At 40.9% G+C, this 12,473-nt stretch overlaps 1 protein-coding gene across 1 annotated transcript; it reads right to left on the bottom strand.

The window, feature by feature from the left end:
- Positions 1-3,611: 3,611 nt before the first annotated feature.
- On the bottom strand, positions 3,612-11,484 carry znf366 (zinc finger protein 366). Its single transcript, XM_061729379.1, has 7 exons — positions 10,904-11,484; positions 8,248-9,276; positions 7,986-8,153; positions 7,546-7,696; positions 7,070-7,261; positions 5,048-5,222; positions 3,612-4,956 (listed from the first exon to the last, which is right to left on the bottom strand). The coding sequence occupies exons 2-7, from the start codon at positions 9,267-9,269 to the stop codon at positions 4,358-4,360; spliced, it is 2,307 nt and encodes a 768-aa protein (XP_061585363.1). The 5' UTR covers positions 9,270-9,276; positions 10,904-11,484; the 3' UTR covers positions 3,612-4,357.
- Positions 11,485-12,473: the final 989 nt, after the last annotated feature.

Here is a 12,473-nt window from a genome sequence, read left to right as displayed (position 1 = left end):
AGTTTTATTTCGGTCCATTTAGATACAACATAAAAATAGTCCAATATTTTAAATGGCACCGAAAAGGTATAAGCTGAAGCCAAGGCTTATATGCCTACCCTTTTATGAACCTCAACTCAGGAGGTTTTATACAAAACAAAACTAGTAATTTGGATTCAAACATGGAAAAAGAATGGATATATTGGACAAGTAACAGAGGTATCTAGACAAGAAGCAAAGACAAAAAAACAGACAAAAAAAAAACATACTATAAATTACAAGGAGTTTAATTAAACGATTAAAATAAATCGTTTACATGGTACGTTTTGGTAAATTAAAACACCATAGTGGCTAGACCTTAGTTTATTATTATATTGATAAATATAAACAAAAATATCTTCCTTAAATATACATTCATACATACTCTTGAAAAAGAGCAGTGATGTGCCAGTAGAGGGCACTCTTTTAATAACTAGAAGCTTTTAGTTATAAGAAGAGGACAGGGCAGGTATGCAGACTTTGTTTTGTGTATGGCTGCATTAAAAGCACAGAAATGTCTCCGAGTTAATTACTCAGTATCATGGTTAACTGATTCCCAAAGCTTTTCATGCCGTTGCATTTGTGCAAAGGTTGTAAAAATGTCTTTAAATAGCGAGAATACCAATGAAGAACCCAGAGGACAGCTGCATATATTCATGACCATGGCTGTTTTCACAAAAAGAGAGTGCATGAATCAAGTGCTTTATTGCATCGTAGGTCTGCTGACCTGTTGTCCTCTATCACCTTTCTGTTTGTGGGCCAGTGTTTTTCTTCCACCTAAATACTGCCCTCATCTATTATTACAGTAAGCACCTTGGCTGTGAGTCAAAGGAGGTGACAGGTTGAGACTGGGGTGGGACAGTTTTGTTAAAACAAAACGTGGAAGAATTTTAGCGCCATCTCCTTTTTCTCACTGGCCAGCAAAACAGGAAGCTTGTACCTGAGATGCAGAAGGGAGAGAGGTCAAGGGAAGTAAACATTTTTACCGGCACAGCAGTTTTTTTAAATATGCAAAGAAATGTATCTAATTTTCACTTGTGTTCTTTGGATTTTGATACCCTGCTGTGTCTGGTTGACGAGGTACACATAGTTGTTATCAAAACATTGTCTTCTCTAACCGGCCCTCGCTGTATAAGGTTTGAGTTTGTGGTACGGTGATGCAAAAAAATTCAGAAGTACTTCTTTTCAGTACCCCTCTCTGCTTCCTTTTTTTTAAAGTCACATCCATGCTGTTATGTGACATTGTTGCACGTAGATGAGGAAAAAGCCATAACACAATAACTGCATTGTATGAAATGTGTCTTAACTGATGCATCGACCTGTGCATGTATGCATTGCTCTGCTTGAGCACTGATGTGTTTGAATGAAAGCCATTTAACGCATTTTTTAAGAAAAAAGTGTGCTAGTCCAAGAAAGAAGGTCTTGAAAGCTCCAGTTCACAGTTTATAAAATGGTCTCAACTACAGTATTATTATGTTAACCAATGGGTCACAGAGGAGTAGATTAGGAGTCTCCGGTGAATATTGTGATGGATAACATCTTAGATGCTGCACATCTATTCATCATGGTGCCCAGTTAAGTTTTTTTTATTTATGTTTGTATTACAGTTATTTGTTAATAGGTCAGAGTATTGCATTGCGAAAGTATTGCAGTGAGGAATTTGTTTCCCCTGGCACCAAGTTAGTATAAAAAAAATAACTAATTCTTATACCTTTAACAGCCATGACAGAAGATAGATCCTGTGATTGTGGAAAGAAATTAATCTGTCTCAGAAGGGTCAAAAGTTATTGTCCTGCATCAATATACAGTATTTCTGAAATGGCATTTAACTAGTGGCACCCCTGAAACAGTGAAAACACTCTTGTTGTATTTTCTTTTCAAAACCTTGAGATTGTCTACTGAACTTGTGCTTTGATGTAAAAAAAAAAACTTTCTTTTTTGAAAACAGTTTGCATACCATACTGTTTAGAGAATTTGTACTGGTAATTCTGGCACTGTGCAACATCTGTTATGATAATTAACAATGAACAATGACTGTTTTAAATATGTCTGTATAGAGTAGCAGCTGATTGGGCTTTTCAAAGCCTAAGTGCCCAGACGACCCTGAGTCCAGAGCGGTCAAAGAGGAGACGCTGAGAAACTAGGGCAGGAGTAAACCAGAGAGGAAAGAGGAGAAAGTTTAAACCAATTCTTTTCTCAGTTGTCATGAAGGGCGTGAAGTCCCCGGCACATTGCATGTAGGAGCTTTAAATGTTGATGAAGACAAATTGGGAAGGTTTAGAGTTAAAGTTAGATAATACAGTACATTTCACCAAGTTAGGGCCATGTTTTGGATTGGAGTGCCCGTCCATCCAACTTTTACATCAAAAGATACTGTATACTGTAGATCACGTCACAGGACAATAGAGACCATGAAAATCTATGACTAAATTCCCAATATATATTCCCAAAACATGTCTAAAATAATGGTGTTAATGAAACACAGACTACCAGCATGCTTGACAAACTTATCAACAATACTTGATCAACGGATGCCTTTTTTTTTGTAACATCATACTTGAAGACTAAACTATTGTTTGTTTGTTTTTTAATTTTCTTCCTTGTCAGAGTGATTATAATTAACAGCTTAGTTTTCACGGCAAAGCAGAACCTGTCTGCTTTGCAACCACCAGATTGATTTTCCCGTCAGAAAACCATGTCCTGTTCTCCTGTTTGTCTGCATCACCTACAACCCACATGCTGTTTTAGGTTTCAGTTCATTAAAAACCATCCAGAATGACACCTCCCGAAACCGCACCTTCCATCAGCTCCCCGAGCTGAAACCAGTAGTGTAAAGAAAATGCGACGCTGCCGAGCAGAGCTGAGTTTTCTAAGGCAGATACCCCCTCTCTGCGGTTTTCTCAGCACTAGCGACTGGGATTGAAACGTGTAGGTGAGGAAAGGAAAGAAGAGGAGGATGTGAGAACTTCCTCAAACTGTTTGCAGTTTCGCCCTTTGGGACTCGGTGGTCGTAGCTGGTAGAAATGGAGAAGCTGCTCTTCTGCATTTCATCTGCCAAGAAATAACTGCATTTACCTGAAGTGACAAGAGCGGATGCAATCCAGAAGGCAATGCAGGCTGCAAAACAGTGTTCTGCAATTCTAATACAAGAGATATCTGTGTTTTCTCAACACAATTACCTGTCTGATATTTCATTTTCCCATACCTTAAGCTGAAAAACTTATGAGTGGTATGAGTGTTTTAAGATCAGTCCACTTGTATTTTATTTTCACTTGGGCTTTTGCAATGAAGAGAAACAATGCTTCCCTCTGAGTCATCCAGACACAGGCTTTTGTCTGGGACACCCATGGTGTCCGCCACTACTGTTTGATCACGGCCTAAGAGACTGAAGGTTAGAGGTGTTTTCTCTTCCTCTTCCTCTCCTTTGAAAGAGAAGGAGAGGGAGAACGGCAACCTTTTTGAAACTTGCAGCAATCCTCTCTTGCTTGGTTTAGGTACGTGTGACGATTAAAATCTATCATCTCGGGTTATAATCTTTAAAAACCGCCAAAAGGGATGTCAGGAAGACACGAGCTGCAGATTCACCGCAGGGGTTCAAGGTTTTATTTCATATATGGTTCACAGAATCACATTCAGATCACCACCATCATCTTACAATAAAAACAGATATCATCAATTTCAAAAATGAACAAAAAAAAAAATTGTACAGATTAAACATTATAATTAAAAGAAAAAAAAAGAAATCACAGCTCAGTTCATAAAGAATCATAAGGTTTGTCAAAATATTTAAGTTTTAGAAAACCTAAATCATTACACATAGGAAATAACGTTAGCTCTCATCCCGCATTCATTTCACATTAAGAATCAAACAAATAAAAAAGTTGTGGTTTTAAAATCAAACACGATCATCTGATTATTAGTTTTTATTTACAAAACGTACTAATCACAGTTTTCTCTCATGAATCCACTTCGATCTGCAATACTCAAGATTGTTATTAATTTATGATACAGTACTGTACACATTTCACAGTTTTGGGTTACTTCATTTTTTATTCCATCATCTTCCGATATATGTTTGTATCTGTCTGCTTCTTTTAAAATCTTAAACTACTATACCGCATCTTCTACAATCACTTTTGCTTGGAGACCTACACACTTTCCTTTCTCCACAGGGGAGTGTCTCCTGAACATCCTCTCTGCTTTCCTGTCAAGAAAAAAAAATCAACTTCCCGTTAAACCGGCATCTTTTTCCCAGTCTTTGATGAATTTTTTCTCACTGTTCATCCTGTGACCCGTAAATTCCTCTGTTTGCACGAAATTACCGGTGTGTCGGTCGGTTCTACTGTTTCTCTGTTTCATCAAAGACCTCATAAGTGCCATCAAACTGCAATTTTCTTTGCTCTGACTCATCTATGCCTTGCTGATGATCTTCTGAAACAGAGTCATATGATTGTCTGCAGACTGTTTTGGGGTGATACACCTGTTCATCCAGGTCTGAATCAGATTCATACGACGTCTCTGACTGTGAGAGGTGAATCTGGTCACCCCTGGGATGTACAGATTGTGGTTCTACTGCTGTTTCCCCCTCAGATGTCCCGTCCTCTGAACTTTGCTGGGACTCTTGATGCATCTGTGTCTTGCCTGGTTTCACTTCCTTGGTATGGTGCTGTCTGCTCCCCTGCAGCTCTGGGATGTACTGCTCCTCGCCTGCTGCTTCTTGCTGGTCCACCTCAGGGCTGTACTGGCTTCTTCTGTACAAACTCTCCTCGTCCTCCTCCTGGCAGGAGCTCCCCGGGACGCTCTCGCCATCAGACTGGGAGAGACACAGGCTGGAATGGCCCGGGGGCTTCTGGGAGAGGTCAAACGGCTCCTCTTGGCTGAAGTGAGTGAATAGGTCCATAGGGGATGAAAGGCAGAGCCGGCGTCTTTGCTGAAACACTGAAATCAGATAAAAGTTATCACATCAGAAGACTTTTAACTTAATTTCTTTCATCTTTTTTTTTATATATTTTTGAATGTGCACCCTTACATCTTTCATCCAGCCCCCTGTCCATGACTCCATGTTTGACCTTCATGTGCCTGGTGAGGTTTCCCTTCAGAGTAAACTTGCTCGGGCAGTAGAGACATTTGAAGGGTTTGCTGTCTGAGTGGAGATGCATGTGACCCATCAGGTTGTGCATTCGGTTAAACTCCTTCCCACAAAGCTGAAACACAAGAAGTGCACATAAGGTTGGTTTTCACTGAAAATCAAACACAGCTTTTACTGTTTCTAAAAAGCAGTTTTTCTATTCAAGTACTCTACTGGCTGCATTTGAAGAGTCTGACATAATCTTTTTGATTATTGCTGGGATTAATTGTTTGTACTGGGTCATTCTGAAATTATCATTAAAAAATAATAATTTTGTCAAGTTGTTTTTGACTGCTTATTCAAAAGGAATACAGTAAATACACAGGATACACGTTAATTTACTGTTTCAATTCAGAGATTATTATTTCTTACCTCTTAGAGGTGACTTTTGGCCCAAGCATTTACAAGTTTAATAGTTTTCAGTCAGAAATTTAGACTTGCAGCTAGTGATCCAATGTCAGTTAGAAAGCTTTAGGGGTATTAAATGTGACTGTAAGTCAGTCAGTCATCCTCCATTCTATCTTTGCTGTCTTTATGTTAAGCTTATATTAAAGCAATATAATAAGCATATTTACATAGTTAACATTGAACTAGAAGTGCAGTTGTAATATTAATAAAATGCTTGTTAAGCTACATTGCAGTGGGAAAGGATAATAAAATACCAAAGTTGGTGCTAATTTGGAACTTTTTTTCACATATGGTGGATGGATTTATCAACAACAAAACCAAAGTATGTCCTCAGTTTAAAAAACCCCAGCAATAACCAAACTGAAAAATCAAGATAGTGTAAAAAAAAAACAGAGTTGTTTTTTTTCTTTGGGTTTTTTTTTTTTTTTTTACACTATCTTGAATTGTAGTTTATGAGTGGCAGAATAATCTAAACTGCTCTTGAGTGAAAAGATGTTGTGGCTGTAGTGAACAATGCCTGCATTCAGCCTCAACAGACCAATACCTGCTGTGTTTTCTCTCTTTTTTCCCCCTCTCTGCAAGATCTCTTTTGTTATGTGAAAAATTTTCCTCAGTATGTGGAGCAGCAGCACAACACGTAATCATGAATGAATGCGCAGGCATTCAGATAGACACACACCCTTTCTCCCTCCCTCTATTCTTGTTTTCCTCTTTTCCTCTGTGTCTTCCCTCCGCTCCTCGCTCACACATACACAAGAAAAACAGAAAGCATTGGAGACCCAGAGAGAAAGAGAGAGAGAGAGAGAGAGGAAGCAACACTGAGACGGGGCCAGGAGGAGAACAGGGAAGGGCAACTCCTGCGCTGTCCTTCCTCTGCATTCTTTTTTATTAGGGTGGTCCTTTCCTTCAGGAGGAGAGAGGGACTGTAAACTGTCCAAGAGGACCGTGAGAAAACAGGAAGCTCCCTCCAGCAGCAGAGAAAGCTAGATGGAATCTATTTGCGGGTCCTGTTCTCGGGGGAGGCTTGGGGGGGCCATTGTTAGAGAGGCAGTTTGTGCGGCGATATCCTTCCTATGGACAAGGAGGCTCCCACTCCCATAAGCCTCTCTGCTATCTGGTCATCGTCTCAGTCCTTGCACCAAATACCAAGGTCAAGACAGACACCCCAGAAACCTGGGGACATTCTTTTGATAACAGCTGCCACTAAATATGACAGTAACAGCATAATAAAGGCAGCACATGGAGCCTGATGTCCTCATCCAAACACCATGCAGTGAGAGGCTGGAACGCCTTTGTCGTTATGACAGTCAAGATAATAGTTTGGCTAAGATAGGCGAGTCATTCTTGCATATTTTGTCTTGTAGATCTCATTACTTTGCAGAGATTATCACCATATGACACCTGACTTCCTTCACCCAATATCAGTGTTTTGGATTTCACCACAACCCTTGCAGGAGTGAGTGCTATAGGAGTGCTTCGGAAAATGCTGAACTGCTCCTTTAATCTGTGACCAACCTTGCATTTATAGGGCTTGATGTCCGAGTGGACGATCATGTGAGCCTTGAGCGTCTGTTTTTGGACGAAACTCTTGAAGCACATGTGGCACTGGTAGGCTCTAATGTTGGTGTGGATGAGGACGTGGCGCTTCATGTTGGCCAGCAGCGTGAACTCCCGACCGCAGATGCGACACTTGTGCTCCTTCACCCCCTGATGAACAAGAGAACGAGTTACATGAGATGGATAAATCTCCATTTAAATATTTTATTCTCAATTTTTTTGTTCAACGTGTGTAACACTATGTTAAAAAAAGAAGAAGAACCGTGCTTGCATTGCATTGCCATAATCTTAAAAAAAGGCTTATTAATGCAGAAGTTGAAAAATGTGTACATTAAATCCAGGAGTTTATGATTTTTTTAATTGCAACCATTTTTAAAAGCAGTGACCAAACAGCAGTTGTTTTTTTTTTTTATCAACCCTCCATTTGAACCTACTTTGTGAGTAAGCATGTGTTGTTTCAGGTGGTGTGACTGGATGAACTCCATCCCACACTCACTGCAGATGTATGGCCTGATGTCTTTGTGTTTCATCATGTGGTTCTGAAGTTGACTCGGATACTGGAAAGTCTTCTGGCACTCCGTACACCTGCGGAAACATCAGACAGTCTTCTTACTCCAAAGAGAAAACAACACTTGTTTAAACCTTGAGGAAATGCATATGACTTTAGTGAAAGATACGACTCTCTTTCTTGAATACGAATAGTTCCTGCAGCTGCTTTTCTTGTCATATGACGACTAGAAGCAGGAGAAAACAAATAACCTCAACCCGACAGGAAATAACCCCCACCCCCTTACTTATTGGTGGAAACTGTGAACTTAATTTTCCAATACAGTTACTGATGGACTGAAGGAGAGAAGAATGATTTAGTGCCGACCTGTACAAGGTGGGACCACGGTGGACAGTCAGGTGTCTCTTCAGCTGGGCCAGAGTTGGAAAGTCCAGCCCGCACTCCACACACACATTCTCCTGCCCTTTTTCATGCTTCAGCTCATGCGCGCGGAGCTCGCTGGGATAAGCAAAGCCTCTGCCACATACGCTGCAGCTGGAAATCCAGAACAAATGCAATGAAAAAGGTTAAAAAAAGAAGGACGATAGTGATAAAAGCTATCAAATGAAGTGGGGGGGATATGTGTTACCTGTATGGCTTCACATCGCTGTGTTGCATCATGTGTCTCTTGAGGTGGCTGGTCTGGGTGAAGGCCTTGTGACACACCTGGCACTTGTGAGGCCTCATGCCCTGGTGTGTGAGCAGGTGCGTGTGCAGGTGGCTGAGCTGCTTGAACAGCTTCCCACAGAGGTGACACCCATGCGGCTTGATGCCGTTGTGCCCCAGGATGTGTGTGACTAAGTTGTACTTGGAGGTGTACGACTTCTCACACATCCGACACTTCCATCGTTTTTGGTCCCCGCCGACATCGACGTAGTAGCTGTCGTCCACGTGCACGTTGATGCTGAGCTTCTCGGTGCTGCTCGCCCCATGGCGAGGGGCTACGTCACAGGCGGCCTGACCGGGGCGGAGGTCCTCTCTGGGGTAGAATGCTCCAGAGGAGAGGTGCATGAAGGGACCGGGCATGAATAAGGGGTATGGGAGAAGCCGGTGGGGAAGCGGTGAGAAGTAAGGTGGGTGGAGAAGCAGAGGAGAAGGGGGCCAAACAGGGGAAGGACTAAGAGGCTCCTGCTTCACCTGCACAGGTACATTCACACCTGGTGACCTGTGATGAAGCTGCAGCCTGTTGAGATCAATCATCCCAGGAACCGCCTTAGAAGATGGGGATGAAACGGAGCGAGGTGGGAGGGCGAAAAAGAAGTGGGAAAGGTCCACCGTCTTCTTACTGCCACTTTCCTCTTCCTTCTCTGTCTCTTTGTGAGGGGATTCACCGTGCAGGTGGTCCATTTTCAGAAGAGTTCTTTTGCGTTTCTTGGATCCTTCCCTTTGGCTATAACCAGGGGCGAGCATGGGAAAGAACGCAGGTGGACTGAAAGCCCCGTAGGCGGCTCTTGTGGATGATATGCTGGGGTAACCGGGTGGGGAGAATCCTTGCGGCTTGATATAAAGAGGGGCTGGGTTTACATAGAAATTACGCTGAGACGTTTGTCCCGGCTCATCTCTGAGGGGAGGACTTCCACCTGCTGAGAAGTTCACTGCATCTTTTTCCATCTCCTTTCTGCACAAAATCAAGAAAATAAGTATTTAAATGTCATTGCTTAATCTGGCTGACAGGTATCCCTGTCTTCAGACCAGAGGGGAAGTTGACATTCTGCATGTAAAGCAGTCTGGATTACCCGATGAGAGACACACATGAGATGTTTTTTACAGGTTTTTTTTTTTCGTTTTGTGGTAGTTCTTTGCTTTTTTGAATATTTGTAAAAGCTCATCCAGTGACCCTGTGCTGGCTCTCTGTCGATGATGCAAAGCATTTTCTCTGCATAGGTCTGAAGGGTGTGGGTAAAGTTTGGTGTCAACACCCACACCTGTCAATACTCAATCTGAAACCTTTCACTTCTTCCTTTCTCACAGACCTCCTCTTTGCCTGAAATTAGGAAGTTCTCTGAAAAATGTCCACCTCCACCTCCTGCACACTTTTCGCTTCTCCATCTCTTTATTCTCTGCTCTGTTCATCTTTTTTTTCATACCAATAGAAGAACTTCCCCCTTTTTTTCCTCTCAGTGCATGAAATTTTAATCTTTAATGAATCTCCATGAACAGCTTAAAGTATGAGTTCAGTTACATAACTGAAAAGTGTAAAGGAAAATCTAGATATCTTAACTTGAGTTTGAAAATGTGCACATTAATATAGATGGTGATCATAAAAGGGGAACCGTCTAACTTCTGCATAATACACAGAAAAGTGGTTAATGATGTTATTCATGTCATCCTTATCATTCTGTTTGCATAAATAGTGCAATGCTTATCGATGAAAAACTATTGAGAGCTTTACAACATCGGGTTCAAGAGGTTGCCGACTGTTGCGGATGTTGCCTCTATTCTGTCATTGTTAAGCTCAAAACACACATTTAAGGATAAACAGAACAGCAAATCAAGAGTATTGTTATGATGGATGGATGTGCAGTCCATGTTTAAAAAAATGGTCAGGAAATAGTGTAAAATGCAAAAAAAAAAATATATATATATATATATAATCTAGAAGTCCAGACGGTCTCGATTGTGCTTTCTTTCCAAATACTTGCTTAAAGAATGTATCAAACAATTAACTTATAACCAAAATCACCACAGAAATTTATATCGTTAATATAAATTAAATAAATATTGCATATAACTGAAAGATTAATTATTCCGCTGTTTCAGTGATTAGAATCTTGCAGACAGTACAAAATTACATGCTGAAAAAATGTTTTTTGTAGATCATTTTACAAATGCATGTACATAAAGCAAGCCATATAGCATGTACATGAACATGCAATAACGGAAAATACGAGTAAATCACACAAATGCATTGCAGTGATGCAGAGATTTGGATGAAGACATGCAAATGATCGGCATGCAGAGCATGACAAGAATGTAATTCCGCCTCTTAACCAGGAATCTTGTTTCAACCTCAGAAGCAAGCTAAACTTTATGTTGTTTTCTTTCAGTTTTAAATGCACTCCTGGACACTACTCTGCTTTCTTTTTTATCTGCTGCTTAAGTTACTCCATGCAAAGACCCCTGCATATTTGCCACACAGTGCATTCCTAACAATCCATTAAAATTGAAGCCCCTCCTCATGTGCCAGTATGTGCCATGCAAGTGTGTGTCCTGTCAGGTTGCAGCGCAGGCTGAGTGTGACTTACCAGCTGAGTGGAGCAGGCTGAGTTTTCTGTGATGCTGTAGCTGAAGAGCTGCTCCTGCTACTGCTGCTACTGCTGTTGTACCTGGACCTATGTTCTCTTCCTCTTGCCTGCACTGCAACTCAATGAGACAATGAGCCGCCCGTCCACGGATAGCATTTGAAGTGACTTAAGAAAGAGAACAGGAACAATCACTTTGTTCTCATTTTTCAGATGAGTACCTTCGGAGAGAAGGAAGGAAGGGAGGGGAGAGGAAGTCAACAAGCCTAGTGCCTTCCTGCAGAAAAATAAGGAAACACTAGATAGACATCTCCATTTCTCTATGAAATGAGGATTTGCACAGCTTTTGGAGGAACGAAGGGTGCAAGAGTTGATGCTTCCTAAGCAAACAATGTAATTTGAATAATTAAGAGCTGTGAGCTCACATGCAATGATGGAGGATGAGCTGTCTTTAAAAAAAAACAAAAAACTATTCAGCTTTCTGCTTACTTTGGTTGAATACGTAAATAGTGCCAAATCTCAAAGGTTTTGAGTTTTGTGCTGCCATGAAATGGTTTTCACTCAAGCTTTACTTAAAGGTTAACCATCTGGAGCATGGGTATTTATAACAAAGGGGCTGCTCACTGTAAAGCATTACACAAAACTGTAAGACGTGTATTTTTCTTTTCTTTTTTTTTTACATTGTCATGGGTTTCTTGTAACTGATTTCCCAGTGGTGCCCTTTAGGTGTTGCCATGATTTTGTCCACAACTTGCAAAAGCATGGCAGGTGAAAACACCGACAGAAAATTGGGAAATGAAGACATCAACAGATTAAATGTGTCAGCACAACCACTAGGAGGCAAGCACGGCCCAGAGTACAGCTCACTACACTTCACTGCTTTATCTGTGTCTGCAAGTCATGTTTTATGGGATGTCTCCGGGAGTGGCATCTGAAAATAACATCATGTTCTTCTCTTTTGCCACGAAAGTTATCGAACAATGTCATCCATAACTCCTAATTGAAACGAGGTGGCAGCAGCAATATAATTGAGCTCATATGATTGTAGAGGTGAAGCTGAATTTTAAGGCTTGCAGCTCCTCATTAGCTACGTTAATTAGCTCAAAAGACCAATTAACCTCGGGCCTGGACAGTGTGTGTGTCAATATCTGTTAGAAATTAAGGACTTTATTAATAGAAAGGGAAATTTGCAAGTGTGTGTCTCTTTTCTCAAAAAGAAAAAAAAAGAAAAAGAGAAAATCGTGGTTCACCGAGCCAACATGGCGGCTCTGCAAGCCAAAGTTCAGACACAAACCTGTTCTGATTAGCTCCAAATACAGGTGTTTTCCCTACTTCTCTTGAAATGACATTAAAAAAAAAAATACATTATAGCAGGGGGGAAATCCTTAAATAAAACTCCCTTTTTGATAAAAAGCAGATCAAAGTTGTACTATCCTGGTACCAACTCATAATTTGGATGACTTCATTTCCACATGCTCCTCTTAACCTCTCTTTTTTCCTACCATCTTTTACATGCGCAGTCACGCTCCACAAAACTTTCTCTAATGAACCTCGGCAGAAAGACGCAAACTGG

This window comes from Cololabis saira, chromosome 9 (genome assembly GCF_033807715.1).
Source record: "Cololabis saira isolate AMF1-May2022 chromosome 9, fColSai1.1, whole genome shotgun sequence".
NCBI lineage: Eukaryota > Metazoa > Chordata > Actinopteri > Beloniformes > Belonidae > Cololabis > Cololabis saira.
Note: the sequence above shows the minus strand (reverse complement) of the source record. Positions and strands in the feature narration are given on the sequence as shown.